The sequence below is a fragment of the Python bivittatus genome, unplaced genomic scaffold, assembly GCF_059951505.1.
Source record: "Python bivittatus isolate LINGU-HERP-01145 unplaced genomic scaffold, Pbiv_v1 ctg000040_np1212, whole genome shotgun sequence".
NCBI classification, from domain to species: Eukaryota; Metazoa; Chordata; class Lepidosauria; order Squamata; family Pythonidae; genus Python; species Python bivittatus.
In genome coordinates, this window is record NW_028277032.1 from 3,656,442 (window position 1) to 3,669,937 (window position 13,496).

General features: G+C 48.6%; 1 protein-coding gene across 15 annotated transcripts in view; it reads left to right on the forward strand.

The window, feature by feature from the left end:
- The window catches only part of MACF1 (microtubule actin crosslinking factor 1), a 305,205-nt gene that overhangs the window by 263,394 nt on the left and 28,315 nt on the right, over positions 1-13,496 (forward strand). For all 15 annotated transcript variants that reach the window (XM_088153923.1, XM_088153929.1, XM_088153958.1 and 12 more), the window contains 11 exons: positions 1,208-1,367; positions 3,047-3,373; positions 4,546-4,630; positions 5,953-6,194; positions 6,515-6,721; positions 7,760-7,879; positions 8,391-8,498; positions 8,629-8,847; positions 9,692-9,895; positions 12,304-12,535; positions 12,697-12,923. In XM_088153923.1, the coding sequence (XP_088010049.1) occupies positions 1,208-1,367; positions 3,047-3,373; positions 4,546-4,630; positions 5,953-6,194; positions 6,515-6,721; positions 7,760-7,879; positions 8,391-8,498; positions 8,629-8,847; positions 9,692-9,895; positions 12,304-12,535; positions 12,697-12,923 (2,131 nt within the window). The remainder of the gene's footprint in view (positions 1-1,207; positions 1,368-3,046; positions 3,374-4,545; positions 4,631-5,952; positions 6,195-6,514; positions 6,722-7,759; positions 7,880-8,390; positions 8,499-8,628; positions 8,848-9,691; positions 9,896-12,303; positions 12,536-12,696; positions 12,924-13,496) is intronic.

The following is a 13,496-nucleotide window of genomic DNA, read 5'->3' on the forward strand; positions in this document are numbered from 1 at the left end:
TCCATATGTAATTCAATTCTTGATTTATCCTTTCCCTGAACGATCAACACCAGTGTGGATGTTTTTGGTCATCGGCATTTCCACAATGAAGACCGATGAAAAGATTCGTTCTGTTTCTGTGTGTTCTTCCTCTCCCTTCTTTAAGGATTCCTTTGTACTCCAGTTTCTTCCATGGCTAATTTCTGAGGATATGTCTGAAAGATTTGTACATGCCACCTCTGATTAAAGAGGTATCACTACTCAAACTGGAGTCAAGCTGCATGTTACATAGGAGAACTGGGATTAGATCAGCTAGAACAGGGCAAGGATGGGGAAGGAAGAGACCATGTAATCTATATTAGTAGGGTTGGTTTTTCTAGGACTTTGGGGATTTTGCAGTTTCTATCTGCTTCAATTTTGCAAGAAATCGTGCCACCCATTTACAGTAATCATGATCACAGGGCCCTTCAAGGGCCACAAATGATGATTGAAGGGCTTCATGCCCCTTCCAGTGCTGGGGAGAATTCAAACTGGAATAGGGATTAATCTGCAGTCTTTGCATTAATTTCTTGATCAAATTTGCTTCTCTGAGGTGGATATTAGTTGCAGAATAAGAGATTCCTAAGTAATCTGGCTCTCCTTTCAAGGTTGCATCATACAGTATGTTTATGTGTGCTTTGGAATTTGGGAATCCACATCTGTGGATCACATTAAGCACTTTCTCTGGGCAACTCCTGACAGTCATGCCAACTGTCAAGCAGAGGCTTAGGATGGCCCTCCTTCCTTCAAAGAATTCAAGGATCCCAGCAACCTTTGCCAGAAGGAGATTGTGTTACTTCCAGATCTGTTTATTTTCAGGGTATTTCAAATGATTTATCTATTTGTAGTTTTTCACTGCCGTGGTGGCCCAATGAGGCTCACTGATCTCCAACCTCCAAGTTTTAAAAAATAATTCAGTATTTGGCTGCTGTGAGGGGAAAAATAGTAGAGCAGCGAGACATTCTGTCTTTCCAACAATTTAATCTGTTCTCCAGGTTCAGGTGTTGTGCTAAGCCAGAACACACCACGGCTTAACGTGCTTTCCTGGCCAGATTAAGTTGCTGTAATGGGGCATAGCAGAATATATGGAGCAGCTGTGGCTGTTTACGGATTCTCAATTGGCCTCACCAGGAATCTGCCATTGTCTCACAGACTTTGACTTCTGAATGATTTTGTTTCCTTTCCACAGGCAGGGTCAGCTGGAGGAGATCCTGGTCTTGGCCAAGCAGTTCCATGAGACATCAGAGCCCATCTCTGACTGGTTATCAGTGACCGAAAAGAAACTGGCCAATTCTGAGCCCATTGGGACTCAGACTGCCAAAATCCAGCAGCAGATTGCACGGCACAAGGTGGGCAAATGGTTGCCAAGTGGTTAGAAAAGGGGTGGGAGGGCACCAAGCAGAGATTCTGTTGCTCTGACGGGGAGATTCCTGAGTGGGGCCCAGGCTGTGTGAGAGAGCAAACTTGACGCAGTGGTAAAAAGCTTGGAAGGCAAGATAGTTGGTAGGCCTTCAGTGCTCATGGCCTAACAGTGTCCAGACAAGGTGGTCCTTCTGCACTTGGTCTTCTAGATGACTGCTCAGCAAGTACAGAAGGTTCCAGGGCAGCTTTTCTTCAAGTGCGTTCGGTGGAAAGGTGATGTTCTGCAGGCATTTGTAGAAATAATATGACCACGTTGCCTGTTCTTCTGTCCTGCCATCACATGATCTGAGCAAGACTTCACTGTGATGATTCGATACATCTCTCAACTGTGGCTGGGGCTTCTCAGGCAGAGAAGTCACAGCATCCTGACTTGATTCATGCAAACTATTGAGCAGTGCTTGTGGCTCCACTTGGTCAAGAGGTGCGTGGCCGGGGGGGGGGGTGTCACTGAAGAGTGACATCAAAGCCCTCAGGAGAATCATGGGGGGCAATGCAGTCAGCCCCCAGGTGGCCGATCCATTTTCCAGGCATGCATATCCCATACACAGTGCCCATTGGCCCTACTGTGGCCCAGGGCCTGGCTCCCTTGCGTATCTAGGCCAGTCTCGCTGGGTAACGGCAGGCCTAGCACATCTGTATCCAAGGGGCAGGACCTGTGCTTGGGGCAGTGCTTTTCCTTGGCTGGCTCTTCGACAGAGACTATGGTGTGTTTGATCTGCTGGCCCTGTGACTCCTGGTGGTGGTCTTCCTTTTGGCTGCAGCTGGAGGGAAAAGAAGCCAAAGGCCTCGGCTACCTACCACACCTGTCAAGCCAGGTGTGGTGTCCTCTGACCACAGCCTTGGTAGCTCCACTTTCTTCTTCTAAGAAACAGTTATAAATGTTTCTGTAGATACATACCTATTGTCTAGTGTGGAAATGTTGAAGAACTCGTGGAGCATCATGCTTCTTAGCATACTCTACGTGGCCATATGGTTGTGCATGATTGCAGTTGTAGTCAAGCAGATTTCAGAGCTTGAGCTAGGGAAGGCTGGTTGATACCTAGAATGGAGATTTGCGGGTGGGTCTGACATCTGCATCCAGCGGAAGGAAATATTAGCGAGAACTTGGCCTGGTTCAGGCATAATGCTAAGCCATGATGCGATTGATTCAGTGAATGATTGATTGATTGATTTACCTGGGTTAGTGTGACCTCACCCATTATTGCTGAGCATTAAATACACACTGGGCTGCGATAGCTTATTCAACAAACCATGCTTTAAAATGCTGAATTACTATCATTTGCAAACCAAGCTAGTAATCATCATGTTCAAGCAGTTAAAAAAAAGTTGTAGTATGTTCTGTCTCAGTACTTATCTGGACTCCAGGATATGATAAAAGAAAATCCATCTTTTTTTTTTTTGGTTTCTTTGTTATAATTATAGCTATTTATTTGATACTATTACTTTAGTAAATTACATTTTTGCATCTACACAATTTTCAGTTGTATTCACTATTCAGTTGTGTTTTAATTTTTCCCCTTTATGTTTATTCCATTTTCAACCATATATTTCTGTTTGCTTGTTTTTTCCTCTGTTGTTCTTTCTCTTAATTCTCCTGGATTTCCAGGCACTAGAGGAGGAGATAGACAGTCAGGCCGCGGCGGTGACTCAGGTGGTCAGCATCGGGCACTCCCTGGCCTTGCTAAGCTGCCGTGCTGAGCAGGCCTCACTTGCCGAGAAGCTCGACCTGCTTGAGTCCCGGCACGCTGAGGTTTCTGACCGATGCAGCCGGAAGGCTGCCCTTCTCGATCAGGCTTTGTCCAACGCCCGGCTCTTTGGGGAGGACGAAGTGGAGGTGCTCAACTGGTTGGCTGAGGTTGAGGACAAGCTGAGCTTGGTGTCCATCAAGGATTACAAACAGGAGGTCCTGCAGCAGCAACATTCTGGCCAGCTGGTATTGATCCATCTTTCCCGTCTTTCATGATTGTGTTTATTTTGCTTCCCTGCTCCTGTTGATTTGAATCATTTCATTTTGATCTTCACCAAATCAAACATACGGATGGATGGAGAGAGTCTCTGAGGGACACAGGATTCAGAGTGGGTCCGTGTGCTCAGGCAGACAAGCTCTTGTCACGGTCTTCTTGCAAAGAAGGGGCCACAGTTCAGTGGTTCAGCAAATGCTTTGCGTATAAGATTTGGTTCTGGCGTCTCCGTTTAAAGGAGAGCCATGTAGTGATGGGTGGAAAATGTTTTTTTCTCCCTGAGGTTCTGTTGCCCAATTCTAGCCCGATCCTTGGATGGAGCTGCAGCTTCTGAAGCTCCTTTCTGTTGAGGTCAGGCCTCTTGCTGTAGGGAGCACAAGATAGTTTTTGACCCATTGCAGCTCTCATCTTCTGCAGCCATTCATTTCTCCAGAGAAGTAAAAGGGAGGTCTGCAGTGGCGGGGTGTGTGTGTGTGTGAAATCTGGCCCTGGTGACTTTGTTGCCTTGAGGGAGGACCAGAAAAGAAGCTGGCAGATATAACCATCCACGGGGAATAATCTTCTGTGCATTACGAGAGTAAGATGTACTGTGAGAATAGGGGCCCCACTAGTGAATTCAGGAGGATTTCTTACCTGGAACAGCAGTAAGCCAAGGGGTCATTCTGCTCACAGGCAAGGAACCAACAGATCTCCCTTCCAAAGCTGTGAGCTTCATTTCAGACCGACCATATGGTAGCAGGATCAGGGGCAGGAGGAGGTCCAGGTGTTCCCTTCAGCCCTGTCCCTCCAGTCTTGGGCTGGAGGCCCTCCTGTTGGCATAGGTAGCGGGCACCTTCCCTTGCTGCCTGCTCAAGGCATCTGTTTTACCTGGCTGCAACTGCTGCACAGGAGACACACACACACACACGCCAGTCTGTTGGGCAGGCTTCATCTAGCAGTGATGTGTGGTGATCCAGTTTGCCTGCTCTGATGGGAATTATTTTGCTTTATTTATGGATTAAAGGAACAGTCCATAAAGATAACAAGGTTAAGCAACATTAAAAGACCCCAAATCACATGCTTCGGTCCTTCACAAACCCCAAGATCTTTTCCAGGGAAGCTCCACATTCTGAGGGTGTTTTTTCCCCCTTGCCTTTCTTCCTAGACTTTGAATGACGAGATTGTGAACCGCAAGAAGCACGTTGACCAGGCCATCAAGAACGGGCAGGCCCTCCTGAAACAAACCACAGGTAGGAGAGGAAAAGTTGCCAGGTGACCTGCCTTGCCTCTCCAGCAGCTGGCAGGGATGGACCTCTGGAACCCCACTGACTGCAGAATGTGTGCACAAGTTGCTGCTGTAGCCCCCCGGCTCCTTCCCTGCCTTCTAAAATGAACAGGGCCTGGGAAAAAGGCCGTGCGGACAGGGCATTGAAAGGGTGGACTTAAAATCCAGCCCATCAGACCCAGAGATGCACCAGGTGGCTGGGTGTTGTGTTTCCCATCAGAGGCCTTGTGTATCTATGATTCCCATCATAGGCCTTCTGCCCATCATTTCCCTCCTTGTAAAGCTAAGAAAAGCTTCTGGTAACCCACCTCTGCAAAATTCACACTTTTGCCATTTCATGATGAAACTCCTTTTCAGAGTGCCTGTATTCACTCCTAGGCAGGATCTGCAGAGAGATTCTAGATTCAAGCAGACCCCCCTTTTTGGGGCGGGGGGCTTGGCACCCTTTCTGCCCAGTTCCTCAAGAGTCAGCCCCCTGGAGAGAGCCAGTTTGGTGTAGTGGTTAAAAGCACCAGGCTAGAAACCAGGAGAACTTGAGCTCTAGTCCCATTTTAGGCAAGAAGCCAGCTGGGGGACCTTGGGCCAATCGCTTTCTCTCAGCCCTAGGAAGGAAGCACTGGCAAACCACATCCAAACATCTTGCCCAGAAAACTGCAGGGACTTGGGGGGAGAATTTGCAAAAGAAGGCCGATGCTGCTCTGCTCTCAGACACCCGTGTGAGGCTCAGGTCAAGCGCATGCTGACACTCCCACTTCCTCTCTAAGTAACTGCTCTTTCTTCCCTTATTACTGGATGACAAAGACATCTTGGTCTGCTCACCTTTGCTGGACCTTTATGGCTGATAAATCAATAGGTGTTATTGATTTATCAAGCTCAAGAGCCTATAGGCACATAGAATTAAAAAGCACTGACCACTGACCCAGCCCAAGCAGGTGGGCATTTTGTCAGACAGTGGGGCCAAGCCCTCTTCCCACTTCATAGCCAAGAGCCAAACGTGGGATGCAGAGAGAGAAGGCTGCTAAATCAGATCTGGAGGCTGAACCTTCCTTATTGATGAGAGCCATACCTGCACCCATTTCTTCTGCCCAAAGATACCACAACTGGGACTGTGCAGGAAACAGTACCCTTAAAATGCTCTGCAAAATACAGAATTCACAGCCCAAAATTTTGCACAGGTGGGATGGTCAGTGAGTCAGGCCTTGTATGCCCAGCTTGAGGGCACCCTCCCATAGCCTGGATCCGCATTTGGTGACTTTTTCAAGCCAAACGCTTGGTGGTCTTCTGCAGGGGAAGAGGTGCTGCTCATCCAGGAGAAACTGGATGGCATCAAGACCCGCTACTCAGACATCACTGCTGCCAGCTCAAAGGCTCTCCGTACGCTGGAGCAGGCACGGCAGCTGGCCACCAAGTTCCAGTCAACGCATGAAGAGCTGACGGGCTGGATGAGCCAGGTGGAAGAGGAGCTGATGTCTGGGGGAGGACACTCTCCCACCGGCGAGCAGATCCCTCAGTTCCAGCAGAGGCAGAAGGTAAGGGGCTTTCCAGGGAAGCCAAGTTCCAAGCCGGGTCAGAGATGGCCTGCTGCTGCCCTCTTCTTCCTGCCACAAACAGGATACAGGGATTTTCCTTTCTGGCAGTAGGAAATCGGACTATTGCTTCTCAGTGAGAAGCTTCCCTCATCCTCAGTAGGAAGAGCAGTCACCACCTTGCCTGTCCCCTTCCAGAGGCAGAAAGCAGAGCTCTGTCCTTGCGTTGGGAAGAGCTCTGAGGCAGTGTTCAGTCACTTGATAAAGCCAAGCCTGCCCCAGCTCGATGGCCTGCTCACAGAGGCCGGCCTTCTTCCCCCCAGGAGCTGAAGAAGGAGGTGATGGAACACCAGCTTATCCTGGACACCGTGAATGAAGTGAGCCATGCCCTCCTTGAACTGGTACCTTGGCGAGCCCGCGAAGGATTAGATAAGCTGGTCTCAGACGCCAATGAGCGGTATAAAGCAATAAGTGACACCATCAAGCAACGGGTGGCAGAGATAGATGCCGCCATCCAACGGTCTCAGCAGGTAGGCTGGGAGTGCCTTGGAAACCCTTGACGATGCAGACATAGCTCTCTGGGGTGCTCTGCTCGAGCGCAGGCCATGTGTAGGTCTTTTTTCCCCAATCACCCAAACCAATTCTCAGAAATCATGCATTAGGGCACCGTTCTAGCACCAGGGACCAAAACCCATTTTTCACATGCTTCCTGGGGACAAAGGAAGCACTGGGGGGTGGGGGTGGGGGTGTTCCCCTAGGGCAGGCGTATTATTTGAGGGCTATGCCAGTCTTGGTACAGCGTACCAAGATTTGTCCTTTGGGGACGTTTTGTGGGTTAAGGGATAAAATGTGTGGAGCAAAGTAGTTTGAACATTTGGGTCCCACGCACTCTGCCGGGGAGAGGCGTGTGGCCTCCAGTTCTCTCCTAAAATAAAAGTTGGATTTCTTATGGACAGATCAGACTGCAATTATGCAACTGGACTCCCCTGCTTTTTCCACTTTCATACAATTTGCGCCACTCCTTTCCTTCCATGCAGCACCAGGCTGGAATTGCTGCTTCTGCAGCACTGCCTTTCCCACTCCCCTGTGCCCCAGATGTCTGGCCCAGCATATTTAAGAGGTCCCAGATGGGGAAGACATATGCAGAGAGGGGTGCAGTATTCAAATGTGGCATGGCACCCTCCCTGTACCTGTCAGCAGCTCCTTAAAAAGTCTGTGCCCTTATCCTGAGCTTTCAGAGAGCCAGGCAGTTCCAGGAAATGCACGTTGGCATTCAGGTGACATTAAGGAGGTGGCAAAGGGGCAGTGACCATTGCTGCCACCTGAACTCTAACAGGTATTTTGCTGAGCCCAGGGGGCATCTGAGTAGGCCTACAAAGAGGTATTGCTCCTTTAAGGAGCTGCTGGCAAGTACCATGAGGGTGCTACCCTCAATCTGAAGCATCTTTGCCCTCCCCACATCCAGATACTATGTACCTGGTGTGTGCAGCTTTGTTGATGCCCCACCATAGCTGCCTTTTGCCAGTTAGTTTCCCCAGCTAACCTGGCTGTGCTTTCTTCTCTGACAGTACGAGCAGGCAGCCGATGCGGAGCTCGCCTGGGTTGCTGAGACCAGGCGGAAGTTGTTGGCACTTGGCCCAATTAGGCTGGAGCAGGATCAGACCACCGCTCAGCTGCAAGTGCAGAAGGTATGCCAAGGGGGAAAGAGGGAGGCCATCTTGGAGTAGCAAGCTTGGAAGATGGAGTGGAGTTGGGGATGGATGGACAAGGAGAGCAAGAGGCCAAGTTAAGTTCAGGTGGAGAGCAAAGGAAGGCTGACTGAAGGAGATGTTCTGGATGAAGGGAAAGGGACAGGAGAGCTGGTTGCTTCCAGGGCAGCAAAGGAGAGTTGTTAGGATTTATTGAACCCTTGAGAGATCCGTTGGGCCCCATTGTGTGGAAAGATACAATAAACATTTTGATGATGATGATGATGAAGAAGAAGAAGATGATGATGACGACAACAATGATGATGATGGTGGTGATGATGATGATGATGATGATGATAATAGAAGACTGTGTTTCTTTAGGTGGCCAGGAGCACCCAGAAAGCAGTGTAGACAGAATGCGTATGCAATGATCAAGAACAGGGTGGTGAGACCCAGCCAGTTGCTCTTGTTTTGTGCTTCAGATGTGTTAGCATTGTCTTCTTTCATGTAGGCCTTCTCCATTGACATCATTCGTCACAAAGATTCCGTGGATGAACTGCTCAGCCAGCGAACTGAGATTTTGGGAACTTGTGGAGAGGAGCAGAAAGCCATGCTGCAGGTAGATCCTGGGGCCTAGGAACAATTGAGGAAGGTCAAGCCCAGGATAGTTTGGAAATCCAGCCTTTGGAGGCTGCCCTGTGCATGGGCGCCCCATTGGCCTGCCCCAAACTGTGCCCTTGTTCCAACAGGAGAAGACCGAGTCTCTCCTGAAGCAATATGATGAGACCAGCCACCTCCACTCCGAGCGCTATGCTCGCCTGGAACGGGCCCAGGTCCTCGTCAACCAGTTCTGGGAGACCTACGAGGAGCTCAGTCCTTGGCTTGAGGAGACACAAGTGTTGATTGGGCAGCTACCTCCTCCAGCAATTGACCACGAGCACCTCAAGCAACAGCAGGAAGATATGAGGGTAAGTGTGCACCTTTGTGTGCGTGCATGCGTGCCTTTGGGAAACGGTGAATTGAGTCTGCAGGGCTTAAAAATGGGCCCCTCGTTACACTGGTTTTGGGGGGCTGGGAAACATCCCACTTCTGAGCAGAGAAAGCAGCAGCTGCTCTTGCCTTTGAGCTGTTCTGGGCTGGAAACGGTACCAGCGCTTGTTGAAAAAGGGACAAGTCAACCGGTGTAAAGAGGGCAGTTGAAAGCAGTCACCTGGAGGAGCAGGAGCAGGCTGGCCAAAAGGTGCCAGTTGGGACGGGGGAGAGGAGAGGAAGGGGCTCCTGACTGATGTTAGACTTGCTAAGAAGACAGATTTGTTCCGCTTTGGGCTCACTGGCTGAGCCTGCTGTGGGTAGCAGCATGATGCTTCAGATTGGCTGGGCACATTGCAGTGACCTCAAACGTGGTCTGTCCTGGTATTAATACACTGCGTGAGCCAAACACAGGCTTATTCAGCCAACTGAGACTGAAACGATGCATGGCTAGCCCAATACACGAATGCACATGTTGTGCTTAAAGTCAGAAAGAGAGGATGGAGGTCTGACTTCCTTGCTGAGTCCTGTATTCACAATAAACTTGCATGTTGGCTTCCCGGCTTGCTAAAGTTATTCTTGACTGAGGTTGGTATAGTTTGTGAAACTCAGAGCAAATTGTTGCCTATATATAGCAATGCCTTATTTTCTGGAGCCAGTAAATATTTTGGGCTTTAAGTGCTACCTCTTGTCTTCTCTTCATGCTCTTGGGGTCTCTGCATCCCAGAGCAGATGAAAGCAAGAGCTTTACTTTTTTCTATGCTTGACATTTTCTCTTTGTAGCAACTGAGGGAATCAATTGCTGAACACAAGCCCCACATTGATAAGCTGCTGAAAATTGGCCCTCAGCTGAAGGAGCTGAACCCTGAAGAAGGGGCCATGGTGCAGGAGAAGTACTTTGCAGCAGAGACCTCATACTCCCGCATCAAGGAGGAGGTCCGCCAGCGGGCTCTGGCCCTCGATGAGGCCATCTCCCAGTCAACCCAGGTTTGGGAACATGTTGCTGGCTTTTGAGAGCTTAGGACAGGGCAGGACCCTGATGGTAGGGGGAACATGGATTGGGATGTATTCTGCCATAGCTCCAGAAGAGACTGTGTCTCTTTGAGGGAGCCTGCAACCTTCACAGTAGGGCTTCCCTTGCTAAAGCTGTTGCTTACCATCAGATGAAGCCAGGGCCAAGGAATAGAAACACGCCTCCAATCTCTGTGCAAGAAAATCAGAAGGGGGGACCCGGAAGTAAGGACAAGATTCAGAAGTGGCTTAGAAGGTCACTTGGGCAAACAGCGGCCCTGTTTCAGGGCAGGGTACCGTGTCTTGGCCTTTTGTGGATGGGCCAGCCCACCCCCCGCCAAGCTTCGGCTGCCAGAGTAGGGTAGCATGGGGCTGGGTGGACTATTTTGTCATCCTCTGCAAGCAGCTCATGCAGCCAAACTGCACACTGTGCTGTTTTCTCCAAGAGATGTCAGTCCTTTGGAAAGCAAACGGGCAGAGCTGGGAGAAGGGCCTGAAGGAGACCCCAGGACATGGTCCCAGTAGGAATCCCCCTGCCCCAGAAGGCTCTCTTGGTCTGGGAGGAAGGTTCCCGTGCACCGATTGTGGCTTTCTCCCTGGGAGAGTAACAGCTGGGGGTGGAGGGGCATTTGGCCCCCTCAGTCTTCCCTGGGGACCACAAAGACTCTTCGCTTAAGAGATTAAAGGGGGATGGAGGCAAATAGAAGTTTGGCAAAGAATTTCTATTGTCAAGAGAAACAGAGGTTTTGTTGTTTTGGTATAGGGGTTTTTTTTCATCAGATTTGTTTAATTTCCTTTTTGGCAACACAACGTTTTGGATTTATGCAAGGAATCACATTTGTTGTCCCCTCATTTCAACTTGTCTTGTGGAAGTTAGTTGTTAATCCTTAATGCTGTTATGTTAGGTTTTGTTCTGTGTCACATCTGTTGAAGGTAGTTCTAGAATACATTTTTATATTGCTTTAGTCATTTCTACTCCCTTTAGTTTACCCTCACATTAATGCTGAGTTTTTCCTCTCATCACCCCTCCCATTGTGGAATGTCTTCCCCGTTGTCTGTTTCGGTGCCCATTTACCGTCTTCCCTGCGTGCGCGTCACCATTCATTGTTGTGTTGACTCCACCATGACAGATTGCAGAGGTAAGAATCCCCTCACCACGTAACAAGCTTCCTGCCCTCTGAATTAGCCAAAATATTTTGATCAGATGATGCTCTTGTTGTCCTCATTTAGAATTCTGTCACGCCCACTTGAGAGCAGCGAGTGAAAGACCCTCTTGCATCCAGGAGTACTGACTGCTCCGGGGTGAATTCTTAGCAAGATGCATGAAAAAGTCCCCAGTTACTTAATTAGGAGTGGCCTATTCTGCTGCTGCCCCTGGTTTGGAGAGAGCAGAACTGCCTTGCTGTCTCTGTATGCCGCCCCCCCGCCCCAGGAAACAACGAATGTGAATCTTGGAGAAAGCAAGGGTGACGGAGGACAAAATGTTGTTCTCATGATCATGTATTTCACTGATGCTTCAGCTGAAGTCAAAACAAGGTGGCTTTCTCTCTCTGCCTTGAGGCCTTTCCCCCACTGAGAGCTTCCTAGAGAAGCCAGAGTATGTCCTCTCCCCCAGCCACATTATTGCTCAACAGCAGATTTGCTTAACACAGCTTACTTTTAAGGAAGCAGTTCTTGAAGGAACAAGGAAGGCCCGAGTACCTGGTTCCCAAAAAATGGTGCAGCCCACTCTCAACACACCTGAAATAGTTGGCTTCCTGACCCCCGTAGCTGCTCCGTGTTCTAGGGTGGGCTGCTTTGGAGTTCAGGCAGGTACAGAAGCAATTTATAATGTGACCTCGGAGAGGCAAATGCCCCATGGGGCACCTCCAGACATGAGCTTGAATGACAGTTGATGCTCCTCATAGAAAGGAAATGGATTTTATTATGAAAGGCCTCAAACAAAGGCACACACATCACATCCAAAGCTTGCAGAAGATTTGGGAGTTTCAGTTCTCATTTTAATTCCCTGACTTGAATCCTTAATGCCTTCAAATGTAGGATAGTGCTTTTACCTATTCCTTCAAGAATTCATAGCAGATCATAAAGGGTGCGGGGAGCAGGAACAGGGAGAGTGGAGGATAGACCACTCTGGGCATAACTAATTCCATGAAATATTTGACTTCAGGATTTGCTCTTAGTCGCAGCAACTGGTTTTGATAATGTTAACCAGTGTCTTGGGATTAATCTTTCCAAAAAATATGACACTCCAGAGAGGAAGTTGCAAAGATCATACATAGAGAAGAGCATGTTGGCTAAGAAGAATCAGTCAAAGCAGCAAGGAGGTAAACGTGCCCTTTGGCGTAGCCAGTTGGAACTTCATTGTGGTCCTTCCTTCCATTCAGTTCCATGATAAGATAGAGCCAATGCTGGAGACGCTGGAGCACCTCTCCTCCCGCCTGCGCATGCCTCCGTTGATCCCAGCTGAGGTTGAAAAGATCCGGGAATGCATTGGTGACAATAAAAATGCCACACTGGAGCTGGAGAAGCTGCAGCCGTCCTTTGAAGGGCTGAAGCGCCGGGGAGAAGAGCTGATTGGACGATCCCAAGGAGCAGACAGAGATCTGGCAGCCAAAAGTAAGGTGCTAGAATTGCTTGAAATCTAGGACTCGCGCATGGTCTCCCTTCCTTGGTGTTGCATGGGATCTGGACAGCCACATGTTTCCTAGCACAGAATGTAGGATTTTTTTTCCCTGTAGGTTTATGGGGAAGTTTTAATCCTTCTTACTCCATTTCAGACATCCAGGATAAATTAGATCAGATGGTATTTTTCTGGGAAGACATCAAAGCTCGGGCTGAGGAACGTGAAATCAAGTTCCTTGATGTTCTGGAGCTGGCAGAGAAGTTCTGGTATGACATGGCTGCCCTCCTAACCACTATCCGAGATACACAGGACATTGTCCATGACCTGGAAAGTCCTGGGATTGATCCATCAATCATCAAACAGCAGATTGAAGCAGCTGAGGTAGGAAGACAGAACCGTTTCTTATGCTTCATACTCTGCAGGCTGTTAACTTCTGGAATCCGTTCCCATAAATTGTGCTTAACGTGAGCTCTTCAAAAGAGTTGTGAAAGCCAAGAGAGGGAAATTCAGACTTTCCCACTTGGCCAAAGGCATTGGTTTAAGAAGAGATACATCTTAATTCTATGATTTCCTATTCAGAACAATTGCTGGAACAATTTTGGTGGAAGGAGAGATATTATGCTAGCTTTCTGTTTCAGCAGGCTGTGACCTCCTTTCTAAGAATAAACTTTAGAATATTTCTTCCATATAATTAAAATCTGTGATATGGGTATGGAAGCAACAACAAGCCACAGAGTGAAAAGAATGGTGAAAAACCTGAACATATCCCATTCTTTGATCTACTTCACCATTTGTCTGCTACTTTGTACTTTGTTATAGCAATGGTATAAATTGCTGTATAAGCATTGTACTCTAGGAATAAACTCTGATTACAGCCACAATTTCAGAAACACAGTTGCTGATATATGTGAGTTGCTCTGGTAGGCCAAGTTTGCTAATAAACCATCTGCTGCT